A 14,446-nucleotide genomic window follows, 5' to 3' on the forward strand; every position below is an offset into this window, starting at 1 on the left:
AGATGATATGATAGCACCAAAACAGAATGTCAGTACTTTTGTTCAACTTGCCCATCAGAAATAAAAGCCATTCTTTGGCATCCTGCTCAAATTTGGCTTTCAAAACTTATTTATTCCTTGATTGAGTGGGTAGATCCTGTCACAGCATTTTAGTCAATTACTCAAAATGGATTTCAGAAGGATATGATCCTACACCAACAGGACTTCCTGTCATTGTGATAGATTTTCTTCCATAGACTTAATACAATCGGTGAACATGGGTACTCACAAATATGAACAAGGAATACTGCTGTCAAAGATTATACGGTATAGATATATTTCTATCTAGTACAACAAACATATTAATGAGGAGCGTTATGGAATTATGATGCTCGAGAGTTTGCCAGACTTCATTTATACTTCATACGTTCTGATTTCCAGAAGAACAACAGAGTTCATTACATTAAGATAAAAATTTATAATTTCAAGGACAAGTGTCTCAAATCTGTAAGCATGAACAACCACTAAGCAACAGGGATCCCTTATCAAGTGAGTTTACCTTCTTTGGATTTACCAAGGGTAAGTACGCAGTCTACATATTTAAACTTCCGTGTGACATTTGATACAGAATTTTCCAGCCAAAAGAGATCTCAGAGAGCATCTAGTTAATCTCGTATTTTGTACATAAAGAAAATGAGATTGCCAAGAAGATAAATGCCTGGTCTAGGGTCATAGAACAAGCCAGGGAAGATCCAGGACAGGACTGGCTCCTGGCTTGCAAATTTCTTTCACCGATACCACTTGCCATCTACTAAATCACAAACTAACTTTAAAAAAAAAAGTTTGCTTAAGTGATCAAAATAATTTCTCTGACTATTCAAGGAAAGCTGCGCATTTAAGGAATTAACAGCATTTCATTGGTGGTGATTTTAAAAGAATCTAAAACTAAAGAAGTAAGTCTACTAGCAAAACATTTTTTTCAAATCATTAAGAACCTAACCAATTACCAAATATATTTTCTGACCCCCAAACTTACGTAAATGTTTTAAACAGATCATCAAACATCTAAATTATTTGCACAATTAATTTACAAGGTGAGTTCTTAAAACATGGAATCCCGAGAGCATCACACCTGGAGGCAATATAATCCATCACGGGATCCTCTTGTAGCCCTCTTTTCCATGGACTTAAACCACCCATCTCTCCTTAAATCTAATGGACTAATGAGCATTACATAAACACAGGTACCTCTTTGACAAAACAAAGCAAATTGCTTGGCAAGGAAATGACAAAATGTTTTGTTTTGTAACAAATCTCTGCATACACGATAGTCCTTTAAGAAGCAGTGCTCGGCCTGGTTGTAATTTCCAACCCTTCATGTTTACTCACTGGTATCCAGAAGGTGTTTCATTACTGAGAATTGACCATTAACTGCTAAGGGTACTACTAAGTAATGACAGCCTACTGCTTCTTCCTTTGCACTTTAACCAGCAGCTTCATCTTTTATGTTTTCTACTTAATGAATAGGAATATGCATCAAACACACACCATTTTGTTCATGTATGCATCAACATGGCTAACCTACCAATCTGGTGATAAAAACAAAAGAGCCAATAAAGACTTAAGAAGAATTAATACAAAACACCTAGAAGGTAGAAACTTAAAAACAATTACTAACCTCTAAAAATACTGCAGTAATTAACGGATTAAGGATGTCTGCCTTTTCTTTGACCTAGAATAAAGGATACAGTGTTAAATGTGCACAGATTAAAAAAACCATAAGCATGGTACGATCCTACTTTGAAACACACACACACACACACACATACACACACACAGAGAGAGAGCATAGAAAAAGTCTGCACTGAGAGATAGCAAAATGTCATCTCTGGAAGTGCTTTAAATTTCTGTGCTATACAAACTAAGATTGTACTCCTTTGCAGTTTTTTATTGACTTTAAAAAGTATCTTCATTTTGGAAGAGGGAGATGGGTAGTAATAGTACACTTGACCAAAAAATTTTAGAAAAGTTTTAAAACAAAATATTGAGATAGGGAACATTTGCTCAAAACATTCAATGGTTTTTAAGATGGGAAGTTTGGAAAACATGGAACTAAATAATGCAAATGTAATACTCGCATATGTTAGCATCTTATAATTGACTTATTGGGTTAAAGTATCTTTATGAAACACATGAAAAGATTTGGCCTCAGAAGATTTACTTCAAGAAACCCAGAAGCTCTTTCAAAGAAAACATAAGAGGAAAAGAAAAGCTATATCACAGGATTATCCCTTTCAGGTACGATCTAAATTGAAAAGAAAAAGTAATTTGGGCCACACTCTTAAATAAACTTAAAGTCCCAGAATAATTTTGCTGCCACATTGATACTTACATACTTAATACAAAGTAATTTTTATTTTAATTGAGGCATAATTGACATATAACACTATAGTAGTTTCAAGTATATAACATAGTGGTTCGATATGTGCATATATTGCAAAATGATCACCACAATAAGTCTAGTTAACCTCCATCACCATACATAGCTAAAAAGATTTTTTCTGTGATGAGAACTTTTAAGATCTACTCTCATAGCAACTTTAAATGTGCAAATACGGTATTAGTCACCACGCTATACATTACATCCCCATGATTTATTTTACAACTGGAACTTTGTACCTTTTGACCCTCTTTACCCATTTTGTCCACCCCCCACCCTCTACCTCTGGTAACCACCCATCTGTTCTCTGTATCTATAAGCTTGGTTTACTACAAAGTAATTTTTTATCTGTTCATTAAAAACGTCCTTGATTTTATTTTATCCTAATTCATGATTACTGATTTCTGAATCATCTTCCATAGTTCACACACCTTCAGTAAATTTTTACAATTCCTTAAAAAAAAAAAAAATCTTTAGCTTTAGCTACAACCTCCCTACTGGTTGGCAAGTACAAAATATCAGTTGCCAGAATCTGTAAGTAAGGTGGTACTCCTTAAAAATACGTCAAACTTTGGAGTTCTTATTTTATCAAGGTCTACATTTCTAACACAGGTCTTAGAGGACCGCACAAAATATACTGCAGACTTCATTAAAAAGAGAGAACAAAAATAAGTTGCAAAAATCAGATATAAACAAAGTGATCCTAAAATTCATATGGAAATGAATAGGGCCCCAAATAAACAAAAAAGCTTTGGAAAAATGTTGGAAGACTTACACTTCTTGATTTTAAAATTTACTACAAAGATACATTAATCAAGACAATATGGTACTGGCATAAGGCTAGAGATCAATGAAATAGAAATAAGAGCCTCCAAATAAACCCATGTCTATGGTCAATTGATTTTTGACAAAAAGGACAAGGCAATCCAATAGGGGAAAGCTTTCAACAAATGGTGCTGAGATATCCACATGCAAAAGAATGAAATTGGGCCCCCACTTAATACTCCATACAAAAACTAACTCAAAATGGATTATAGACATAAATGTAAGAGCGACAATATAAAACTATTAGAAAAAAACATAGGAGTAAATCTTCACAATCTTAGGTTAGGCAATAATTCTTTAGATATGATACCTAAAGTACAAGTGACTAAAAAAATATATTGACAATATGGACTTCGTCATTATGAAAAACTTTTGTGCAGAGACACTATCAAGAAAATGAAAAGATAACCCATGGACTGGTAGAAAAGACATGCACATCATATATTAATATCTGATAAGGAACTTGTATCCAAACTATATAAAAAACTCCTACAACTCAATAATAAACGGCAAATAGTAAAAAGTCAAATATTAAAATAATAATAAATAAATAAAATAACCCAATTTATAAAATAATGATAAAAAGATAAGTGACCCAGTTTAAAAACAGGCAAAGGATTCTAAAAAAGACATACAAATGGTCAACAAGCATATGAAAAGATGCTCAACATCTTTAGACATCAGGAAAAAGCAAATCAAAAAACACAATGAGATACCATGTTACAACTACTAGGATGGCTAAAATTTTTTTAAAAAATAGACAATAACAAGTGTGAGCAAGGATGTGGAGAAATTAGAACCCTCATCGCTGGCAAGAATGTGAAACAGTGCAGCCACTGTGGAAAAGTCTGGCAGTTCCTCAATGGTCCATATTAGCCATATGATCCAGCAATTCCACTCCTATCTATCCACCCAAGAGAAATGAAAACATACATGCATGTTCATAGTAACATTATTCATTAGAGCCAAAAAGTGGAAACAATCCAAGTATCTATCAACTGATGAACAGATAAATACAATATGATATACAAATATATGTATATCCATAAAAGAGTATTAGTTAGTAATAAAAAGGAAGTACTGATACAATGTGGATCTCAAAAACATTATACTATGTGAAAGAAATCAAACACAAAATACTACATATTATTGTACGATCCATATTAAAGATCCAGAATAAACAAATCTATAGACAGAAAGTAGGTTAGTGTTGCTTAGGGTTAGAAGAGTGTGAAGGAGAAGAGAATGGGGAGTGACTGCTAAGGTATGAGATTTTCTGGAGAATGATGAAAATGGTCTAAAATTGGATTACGGTGATGGTTGCACAACTCTGTAAATATACTAAAAAACCATTGAATTGTACACTTTAAATGGGCAAATTTTATGGTATATAAACTATATCTTAATAAAGCTGTTTTAAAAACAAAACAAAACCTACGTTAGCCCAATAAGAGGCATGAATTCTTACCCCGGCAGTTGTTAGGCAGGTGGTGAACTCTTTAGACAGAGAGGACAACTCTTTACACAATACAATTGTCATCCTAGAAAAGAAGGGAGAAAAGTCAGGAGGGTTCCTTTGTTTTTCTTTCTCTCTAGTTTTTAAAAATAAGCTATACTTAACAATTGTCAGAAGAAAATTAAATGTGAAACAAAGCTTTAAAAGGGAGTACATATGCCTAAGTCAACTACTTAATGTATTTGGGGACCCATCTGAGTAGGCATTCATGCTACAGGAAGAGGAGGTTCACTCCTTGGAAAAACATTATTCTACGAAATCCTCTAGAAAGCAATATACCTTCCAGTTAAATCAAAGGAAATAACTAAAATATATTTTAAGGGGGCAAGACAGTACTTAAAAGATATTACATTCCATTTAGAAATACTATAGTTAAAATAAATATGCATTCATTCATTCATTAAACAAATATGTACTGAAAGTCTCCTATGTGCCAGGTTCTAAGCACTGGGGTATCAGTAAACAAGCAAAGTCCCAGTTTTCATGGAGTCTATCTAACTTACGTATCAATTAAGGGAGAGCCTATATATGTATATATAGATGGATATGTGTATATGTGTTTACATACACATACATACATATATATTGTACATGTAGGCATATATGTACATTTATATACACAGATATATAAACATACAAACATACATACATCCATATCCATACATATACACTAGGTGGTGATATGAGCTAAGAAAATAAAGCAAGTAAAGATTTAGGAAATAGAAGATACTATTGTAGATTGGGAGGTGAAAGAAGGCAGCAGCATTTGGGAGGAAACCTGAATTCAGTGCGGGAGTGAGCCATAACTGGAAGAGCATTTCAAGCAATAGAAACAGCCACTTTCCCACAGAACGGGCTACTTTGGGGTTCTGAATCCTTCATCCTAAGGAAGTTCAAGACAAAATCAAATGCCCCTTGTGGAATGTTATAAAGGGCAGAGAAACTGTAGATGAAGAGGTCTGGAGAACATCGAAGGCCCCTCCCAATCCTAACACGCTGGACACTCTCACACATAATTTTTTCCAATGAAAATTCTCATTATTTAACTAAGAGATTTATTTCTAAAGTAATAGGTCTTTTTTTTTTCCTCCTGTGACTACCTACATTCTATTATTTTTCAAACTTCTGTTCAAAATCAACAATATTATGGAAAAAAGGGATTTGGGGGCTCAACCAGACCTAGGTTTAAATCCCAGTCTATACAACCTGGGTAGATTACTTAACTTCTCTTGAGTCTGTGTCTCCTCATTTTTAAAGCTGTACTAATCATTTACCTTTAGGGCTATTGTAAAAATTAGAAAGGATTCATGTAAATCCCTTAATGTGATGCCTGGCATATAACTATTATTAACAATTGAGGTTCTTAGAAGGATCTTCTGTTTTTACTTATGCAAAATTCTATTCCTATTAAGACCAATAACCGCTGAAGAACTAATTTTCAGAGTATGAGGTGGTTAATAAAAAAGGGCAGATTTATACTATAGACTTATGGCTCAATGAAAAGAAATACCACCCTTGGCTACTTATTAACTAAAAACTCCAAATGAAAAAGCCTCTAATATGTGATTGGTGCAGTATGAATAGCATCTTGCTGACAGGAAAGTTTCTAAAACTTTGGAAATAAGCCAAAAAAACCCTTTCAGCAATTCGCGTCACTTAGAGGGATACTCATTACACTTACTGGGAAAGGGTTCTGCTCCTCTCTATGGCTGTCACTTCCTCCTTCTCACCATGCAGAACCAGAGCAGCTGTTTTGTGAAACAGTTCAATTGAGCAGGCAGTCAGTTCTGCTAGGCTCCGGATTGCAAATGCATGGATATCCTGGAGGGAAAAACAAAACAAAGCATAACAAAACAAAGCACTGGCTGTTTTGTTGTTGTTTTTTTATCTCAGATGAAATGATACCACCTTGCTTCTCGCATACTGAAGGATTCAATATCTTGAAAGCAACAGAGACTAACAGCTCCCCTTCGGTAAACTTCTTCTTCCATGGTAGTAAAACAACTTTACAGCTAGACTCAAAGCTGCAAAAACAGAGGCTGCCCTGAAGTTAGGTGTGACCATGTAACTAACTTTTAGCCAAAAGATTTAAAGTGTCTTGTAGCATGACACCACACATGTACCTTCTGTCTCTATTTCTTCACTCCTTTCATCCTCTAGTCTGGAACTAAGATGTCACTCACAATCTTGGAACACAAGTAAAAATTATGGATGGCAGTGAAACAAAATACAAGGCACTTAAGGTCCCTGATTAGAAAGAAAGAAAAGGGAAAAAAAAAGCCTTATTTGCTTGGGTTACCTCTATTGAATGTTTATTGATTTGCTCCGTTTTTTCTCCTTCCAAATGGTTTTCTCCTTCTTCCTTCTCTTCTAATGGCTTGGCCAGAGATGTCCTGATCCATTCATAGGCTGTATTTCTTGCCTAAATAAGAAAAATATTACTGTCCATCAACAATTCAATTCAGCTCACCAGGGTTACTCTGCACCTACCCAGAACGTGTCAGCATCACAGAAGTTGGTGCTTTTGTTCTCGTCCGAATACAGTATATACTGTTTTAGCATTTAACTCACTAGATTTCTCTACAACACTTAACACTGCTGCCCACTCATTCCCTCTTGAATTCTCTAATCCTTTGGTTTTCTTTAAACTGAGGTGTAATTTACATACAGTAAAGTGCACAGTCTTCTGAACACAATGCAAGAAATGGGTATGTTAACATTCGTATAAAAAGAAGAAAATATATCTGCTTATCTTTAAAATATATCTGCCTATCTAAAAATTAAACACAGGGAGGATGTGCAAGAAAATAAGAAAGTTTAATACTTAAAAGGAGCGGGGAGAATGGAATAAATGGGAACTGGGAGGGAGTGACCATTCTCTGAGTATGTTTTTTGTAGTTTTTATTTTTGGAAACATGCTAATATTCTATATATTCAAAAATTAACATAGAGAAACACCACATGAATCACAAATTCTTTTTGTAGGTTGGTTTTATAGTACTATGGGCAAAGCAATGCATTACAGGACTGAGAAAATAAGGAAATGTTCTAATGTTGGGAGACAGGGTTCTTATTATGGAAGAATAGAGATACAAACAGGTAATAGGGAAAGGCAAAAAAAAGCCCTGTAGGAGTGAACTGAAATTGAAGTTATCAGTGTGAACCCATGATCTCTAAATATGAATATGTGTACATGTACACATACATATATACATACTATATACACACATTTATATGTATATACATATAGGTATATGTATGGGTATATGTATGTGTTCCTGAATATATTCTCTGGCTCTGCCAATAGGGCCTAGAAGCAGAAATACCACAGAAGCAATGACCACATGTAACATCCAGGTTTTGGGCTATAATATCAAAAAGGAACCATGGTTCCTCAAACAAATGGCTGATTCCAGGGCTACAATATGGAAGGTACAAGATGAGTCTAGAATATCTTGTTATGACAGAAAATAACGAAATATTCAAAAAATGATGGGGGCATGTCACATAGAAGTCAGTTTGAAATAATTTGAACACAAAAATTATTAACAACAGTAATGAATTATAAACTAATGGGGAGAAAACAGAAATCCATGAAATCATACTAATAACAAATAGATAATAAATACAGAAATAGGGGAGAAAAGAGAGCTTGTCTTAACTACTGTAGAATGCGGACAACCAACTGGTAAATGTGGAGCATGAGTGGGGGTTAAAACAACTCATTCTGCAACCCTCACAGTAAAGACTGGTACAGCAAGAATCCCGAGTAGATGCTAAACCTAGGAGGGAAATTATAATGCGGAGCATGGTATTTGTACAGTTTTAAAATGTCTCCCCACAGAAAGCCTATTAGTAGCACAGGAAAAAGTCGTAACTATATGGTGAGAAGTCAGACAGCATCACCAACATGGGACCGAGGGACATCATGTGCCTCTAGGTGTGATACCCTGGGCAGGAGACATCCCTGATGAGATCTTTAGGCTGAATGTATAACCTGACTTTACGAGTAAACATCAGACAAACCCCAAATAAGAAATCCTCTGTTTTTATAAAGGAAGAAAGGAGCTCGTATTTCTCCAAAATGTAATACGGTTTCCTAAAAGACAAAGAAAAGCTGAGGAACTACTAATACCGGATTAAAAGAGACTAAAAGTATACAACTAAGTACAATCCATGATCCAGCTCTAATGTTAGAGGACAAAATTTAATATAAAGGACATTAGTGGGTCAGCTGACAAAACTGGAATGTGGACAAAACAAATTAAACAAAGTCTAGTATCAATATTCAATTTACTTCAGTTGGTTAACGACTGTGATAATGTAAGGGAATATCCATATTCTTAGGAGATACATATGCGTATTAAAATACTGAGGTGTAAAGTGCTGTGTTTATCATTTACTCTCAAAAATAGTCCCATTAATAATAAGAAGAATAATTGTATGTGTGTAGTAGGGAAATGAGGGAGAAGGGACAGGGAGAGGGAAAGGGAATACATGGGCACGCATGAAAGATTAAGCAAGTGAAGTAAAGTATTAATAACAGGTACATTTCCATAAAAGGTATATGAATGTTGTTTGTCCTACTCTTGCTACTTTTCTCTAAGTTTGATATTATTTCCACAACAAAAAATTACTATGATACAAGCTAGAAAGTGCTGTAGTCAAGTGTTACAGCTGAGATGAGGGAGATAAACTGCAGGGAGGTGCTCTGAGAAGTTTCCGTGGAGAACGCAGCATTTTCACTGGGCGTGGGAGAACAGGCTAACACCACTGACGGAGCAGATTCCTTACCCTGGGGAACGCAGGGGAAGGTGATCACTGTGATGACTACACACGAGCTTTCAGCTCTCCCTGACTAGGAAGCAATGTGAGTCTGCTAACTGGCTCTGAAATGGTTCTCGAGATTGGGAGAGGAGAATGAAGAGGCAGCAAGCAGCCCAAGACCAGTGAATAGTGAGTGTCCCCTGAGCTGGCACTGGCATGTATGCTCTGTGGGTGTTTCACTAGAAACAGGCTCTCTCTACCCACTCTGAGCTTTCACTAAAGTCCGTCCATGTTCCAGATGTGTAAAGAAAGCTCAGGCATCACCACCTAAGACCAAGGCCTAGGCCATGGGAGTGTCATTTCTACAAGCTAAACAAACGCTCATTAACGGAATCACTGGGCTCTAGGAAATGGCACCCTCCAGCTTCCTAAGATGGGGCCGCATCCTATTATCTCTGAAACATTCAGAGCCCTTAGAACAGTACGACCTCAGTAGAGGCGAGCCCACTGGTATGAAGGCTGGTGAGCACGTCCGACTTTAGTTGACCAACTCTGTGGACTAATTTAAGCTTTCAGACAAGCAAAGCATTCCAAATGAAAACAGGTGAGGATGGCAGATGTGTGTGTTCCAGGAAAGGGTGAGGGGTGCAGACGTGAGTTTAGCATGTCAACCTGTGAGAGCAGGAGGCAGGCAGAAGGTGTGGAACCCAGAATATATCCTCAATTCTGGGACATCACTGTCAGGAATTTACAATCTTACCTTCTTTATCCACTAAATCCAACTAAAAAAAACATGAAAATTACCAAGAAGTAATAACTTACTCTGGCAAGTTTCCCTGGTTTGGAGGAGACATGCAGCTGGGAAAAGAGCTCTGTTATCTCTTTGATAAAGTCTTCATCCCCTAAAAAAAAACAAGTCCAATGTAAAACACTGCAGAAAGACCGCTGAGGATCATGGGGGCAGGAGGGGAGGGGGCAAGAGGAGGACAAGGGGAGGAGTGGCAGTAGCAGTGGCCATAGTAATAGTAACGGCAGCAGCAAGTTATATGAGTATGGTGCTTTAGTGCTTACAGAACCATGTTAGGTGTATCAATGAATTCTTTCAATGGGCTTATGAAAAGAGGGTCATTATCCCATTTTAGAGATGAAGACACTAGGGCTTGAAGAGGTTAGTTCATTTCCCCCAAATCTCGTAACAAATTAGGAGTCAAACCTTGGCCTTTCCACCTCCAGTCCAAATCCTGTGCTCTTTGTATTACATCCCAGAAATATAAATGGAGAACTGGTAGCGTCCTAAGCTGATACTATGCATGTACTTCCAAGAAGAATTTAAGTTGGGACATACATGAATATAAGACAGTCAGGAGAATGGGAAGAGTTTCAGGCAGAGAAAACAAGTACAAAGATCCAAGGTGAAAGAAAGCATGGCAAGAAATTTAATATGGTTGGGAGTGTCTGACTATAAGGGAAAGAAGAGGGGTAAAATGAAGCTAGGAAGGTAAGTAGGATCCAGGTAATACAGGGCCTTGTAAACCATGGTGAGGCATTCAAACTTTTTATTAAGGGAATGAGGAACTGTTGAATGATTTTAAACAGAGACAGCTATGTCCGATTTCAATTTTAGAAATATCACTTTGGCTCCTGGGTGGGGTGGATGGAAATGGGAACAAGAAGGGAGGGAGGAAGGCGAAGGCAACAATCCAGGATCCAGGTAAAATATAATGGTGGATAAGAAGAAAGAGGACAAGGGATTCCAGAATGTTGGAAGGATGATACGGAATAAGCCTGGTGTGAAGCAATAGGGAAAACGAATACTCATACTTGAGAAACATACATGCAAACAGGTGAGTCAAGATCAAAAAAACAATCAACACATATAAACAAATGGCAGAAAATGCTCTCTCTTCCTCTCGACTCATCTAAATCCTATCCAACATCCCCTTTGAAGCCCAGCCCAAGGCCGGCTTCTCTGCACCACAGAAGGCAGGGAGAACTTGTACACGGAAATCTTTGTAGCACTAACAATCTGTATGAGTACTTCTTAGTCACCACTTCATGGTTTATGAGGGCAAATCGTTATTGCTTCATACCTGCTTTCTCCCCAAAATCGTTAGAAAAAGATTCTATCTGGGCTGTTCTCTCTCCATCTGCTATTTTTTGTCCTTCTCTTTTGGTATTCAAGGCAGAGAATTCAAATAGTTTAGTGACCCCAGGTATCCTATGGTTTGGGGAAAGCTGATCTCACTAAATGATACAACTGTAACTGATACAACTCATCTAAACAACTCCTAATCATAGCCTACTGTCTATAAATCTAAAACCTGACTCTTAGGCAGGCATTTTGCTTTCCCAGCTAAGCTCAAAATTATGTGGGTGCAAGGGATGAATCTGAATGAATCCATACTGGGATGCATGCACCCCAAGGGGTTCACAAAATAATCTAATAGAGTGTGTGGGGGGGGAATGGAACTTTAATTTACATTTATCTCATTCTTTAAAAAATTCTATTTTACGGTATATTTTATAAAGTAAGTATTATTATAGTAGTGAATGTGTATAATTTACAAATATTCAAATATAGATAAACTAGGCCTAAGTGCTCAAAAACTCTTACTGCTAAAGGTTGACCGAAACATGTGTGGAAATTGCTGTCATGTATTCCCCACAGACCTGAGTATAAAAGTAGTTGCTGCATAAAAGTGTGTGAGGATGGAAAGGAGACATGGCTGGTGCCTTGGAGGGACTCAGTAGAGAGCCTGGCATCTCCCCAACCAGGAAGTCTCCTTCCAAAGCAAAGGGACCACACAGAGGAGCAAGGGCTAAGGATGCTGCTAGAAAATGAAGATGACCAATGTCACCAGAACCAGGTTCTGTGGTTTTTCTCTCCCCTTTGCTACGGTACCACCACATTTTTTTTCACCAAGATTCTTGAGATATAATTAAATACCAAGGTCAGTATTGCATTCTCAACCGAAATCACTGTGGAGGGCTGTTAGGAAGGGGGGCATGCAGCACTCCAGTGCTGTATTTGCAGAGTCCTGATCTCTGGCAAACAGCAGAGAGAAATATCACAGACACTAATCCATGTGTTTAGAATCTCCCTTAGAATCTTCTGAATAGAATTTAAAGATCAGGATTTTTGATTACTATCCAAAGCCAGATGTTGACTAAATTGAACAAATACTGTTAATGGCATTATGTACAAATAAGTTAAATTAAGTTTATAAATAACTGGGGATTGTCACACCAGGGCGTGGTTAGGAACAACAGAGCAACTTAAGCAAATCAAAACTAATTTATGGATTTCCTGCTAAGTGAGACTTTTTTTTTTAATTAAAGTTTATTGGGATGCCAATTGCTAGTAAAGTTACATGTGCTTTTAGGTGTACAATTCTGTAATACATCATCTATATATCACATTGTGTGTTCACCACCCAGAGTCAGTTCTCCTTCCATCACCATATATTGGATCCCTTTTACCCTCATCTACCACCCTCCTCCCCACTTGCCCTCTGGTGACCACTAAACTATTGTCTGTGTCTATGAGTTTTTGTTTCTTCATTTGTTAAAATGCGGATCTTTATCTATTTACTTTCACCATTCTAATAATGAAAATAATAGTTGAGTGCTTAGTGTGTGCCACAAATTACATGTATTATTTCATTTAGTCCCTAAAACCACCTGAGAGGAATTAGCATGCTCTTCTCATAGTTAAGGAAACAGAAGCTCAGTGTTAACTTCCCAACGTAGGAAGCATGGCTTAGTAAATGGCAGGCAGATCCGATTCTGAACCCAGGTCTAACTCCAAAATCCATCCTTTTATCCACCATGCTACACTGCCTTCTCAATACCTCAAGACAGCTTTAAAAACTTAACATTCAAGAATCATTTCATCTCAGGACTCTTTATATAGAGTTAAGATGTCATTTAGCAAGATGTTATATAACCAGCCAATTTGACTTCTTAGATCACAGTGCAGAACACAAATGAGAACAAAACAGAAAAATCCAGCTCAGTCCAGAATCCATATTCAACTTTACTTTCTTCTCTCACAAGAAAGACTCGCCGATTCTCATTCAGAGCACTCAATTTAAATAAGATGAGTTATCTGGTTTTCCACCCATAGCAGGTTAGAAATAGAAAATAAGATGCAGAGAATATGGGAAGCAAGCTCAATGACAGTGAAGAGAATTTCAAAATGGGCAGATAAATGCACAAAAGGAAATAAAGATGCACAACTGTAAAAAGAGACATTTCTAAAAGTACAACAGTTTAGGATAACTTAATCTAGCAGTTCTCGAACATTTTGGTCTCAAGATCCCTTTACACTCTTGAAACTTTTTGAGAACCCCAAGGAGTCTTTTTGTAATGTAAGTTATATATCAACCAATTTTACATTAAAAATTAAAACTGAAATGTTTGAGGTATTTATTAATTCATTAAAAATAACAATAAACCCACTAAACATAAATAACATACGTTTAAAAAAAACCACAGTAGTTTCCAAAAATGAAAAATATTAGTGATACGAGTGCCATTGTTTTAGATCTTTGCAAAACTCGTTAATGCCTAGCTTAAAGACAGCTGGATGATTTTATCTGTTTTTACATTCTATCTGTTATGACACGTTGTTTTGTTTAAGTACATGAAGAAAATCCAAGCTCACAAAGATATATAGTTGAAAAAGGGAGAACTATTTTAATAGCCTTTTCAAAGGATCTGCAGACCACATTTTTCAAACCACTGATTTAATGTACCACATGGGTGATTGTTCCTACGGTGTTTCCCAGAAAATAAGACCTAGCCGGACAATCAGCTCTAGTGCATCTTTTGGAGCAAAAATTAATGTAAGACTCAGTCTTATTTTACTATAAGACCCAGTTTATAACATAACACAACATAACATAACACCGCGTCTT

General features: G+C 36.5%; 1 protein-coding gene across 3 annotated transcripts in view; it reads right to left on the bottom strand.

The window, feature by feature from the left end:
* Nucleotides 1-14,446, bottom strand: part of FAM114A2 (family with sequence similarity 114 member A2) — a 31,542-nt gene that overhangs the window by 1,542 nt on the left and 15,554 nt on the right. For all 3 annotated transcript variants that reach the window (XM_019750395.2, XM_019750393.2, XM_019750396.2), the window contains exons 9-13: nucleotides 10,350-10,429; nucleotides 7,060-7,182; nucleotides 6,442-6,581; nucleotides 4,713-4,785; nucleotides 1,658-1,711 (exon numbers count right to left, since the gene is read on the bottom strand). In XM_019750395.2, the coding sequence (XP_019605954.2) occupies nucleotides 1,658-1,711; nucleotides 4,713-4,785; nucleotides 6,442-6,581; nucleotides 7,060-7,182; nucleotides 10,350-10,429 (470 nt within the window). The remainder of the gene's footprint in view (nucleotides 1-1,657; nucleotides 1,712-4,712; nucleotides 4,786-6,441; nucleotides 6,582-7,059; nucleotides 7,183-10,349; nucleotides 10,430-14,446) is intronic.

Source organism: Rhinolophus sinicus, linkage group LG10, assembly GCF_036562045.2.
Source record: "Rhinolophus sinicus isolate RSC01 linkage group LG10, ASM3656204v1, whole genome shotgun sequence".
In the NCBI taxonomy this organism is placed as follows: Eukaryota; Metazoa; Chordata; class Mammalia; order Chiroptera; family Rhinolophidae; genus Rhinolophus; species Rhinolophus sinicus.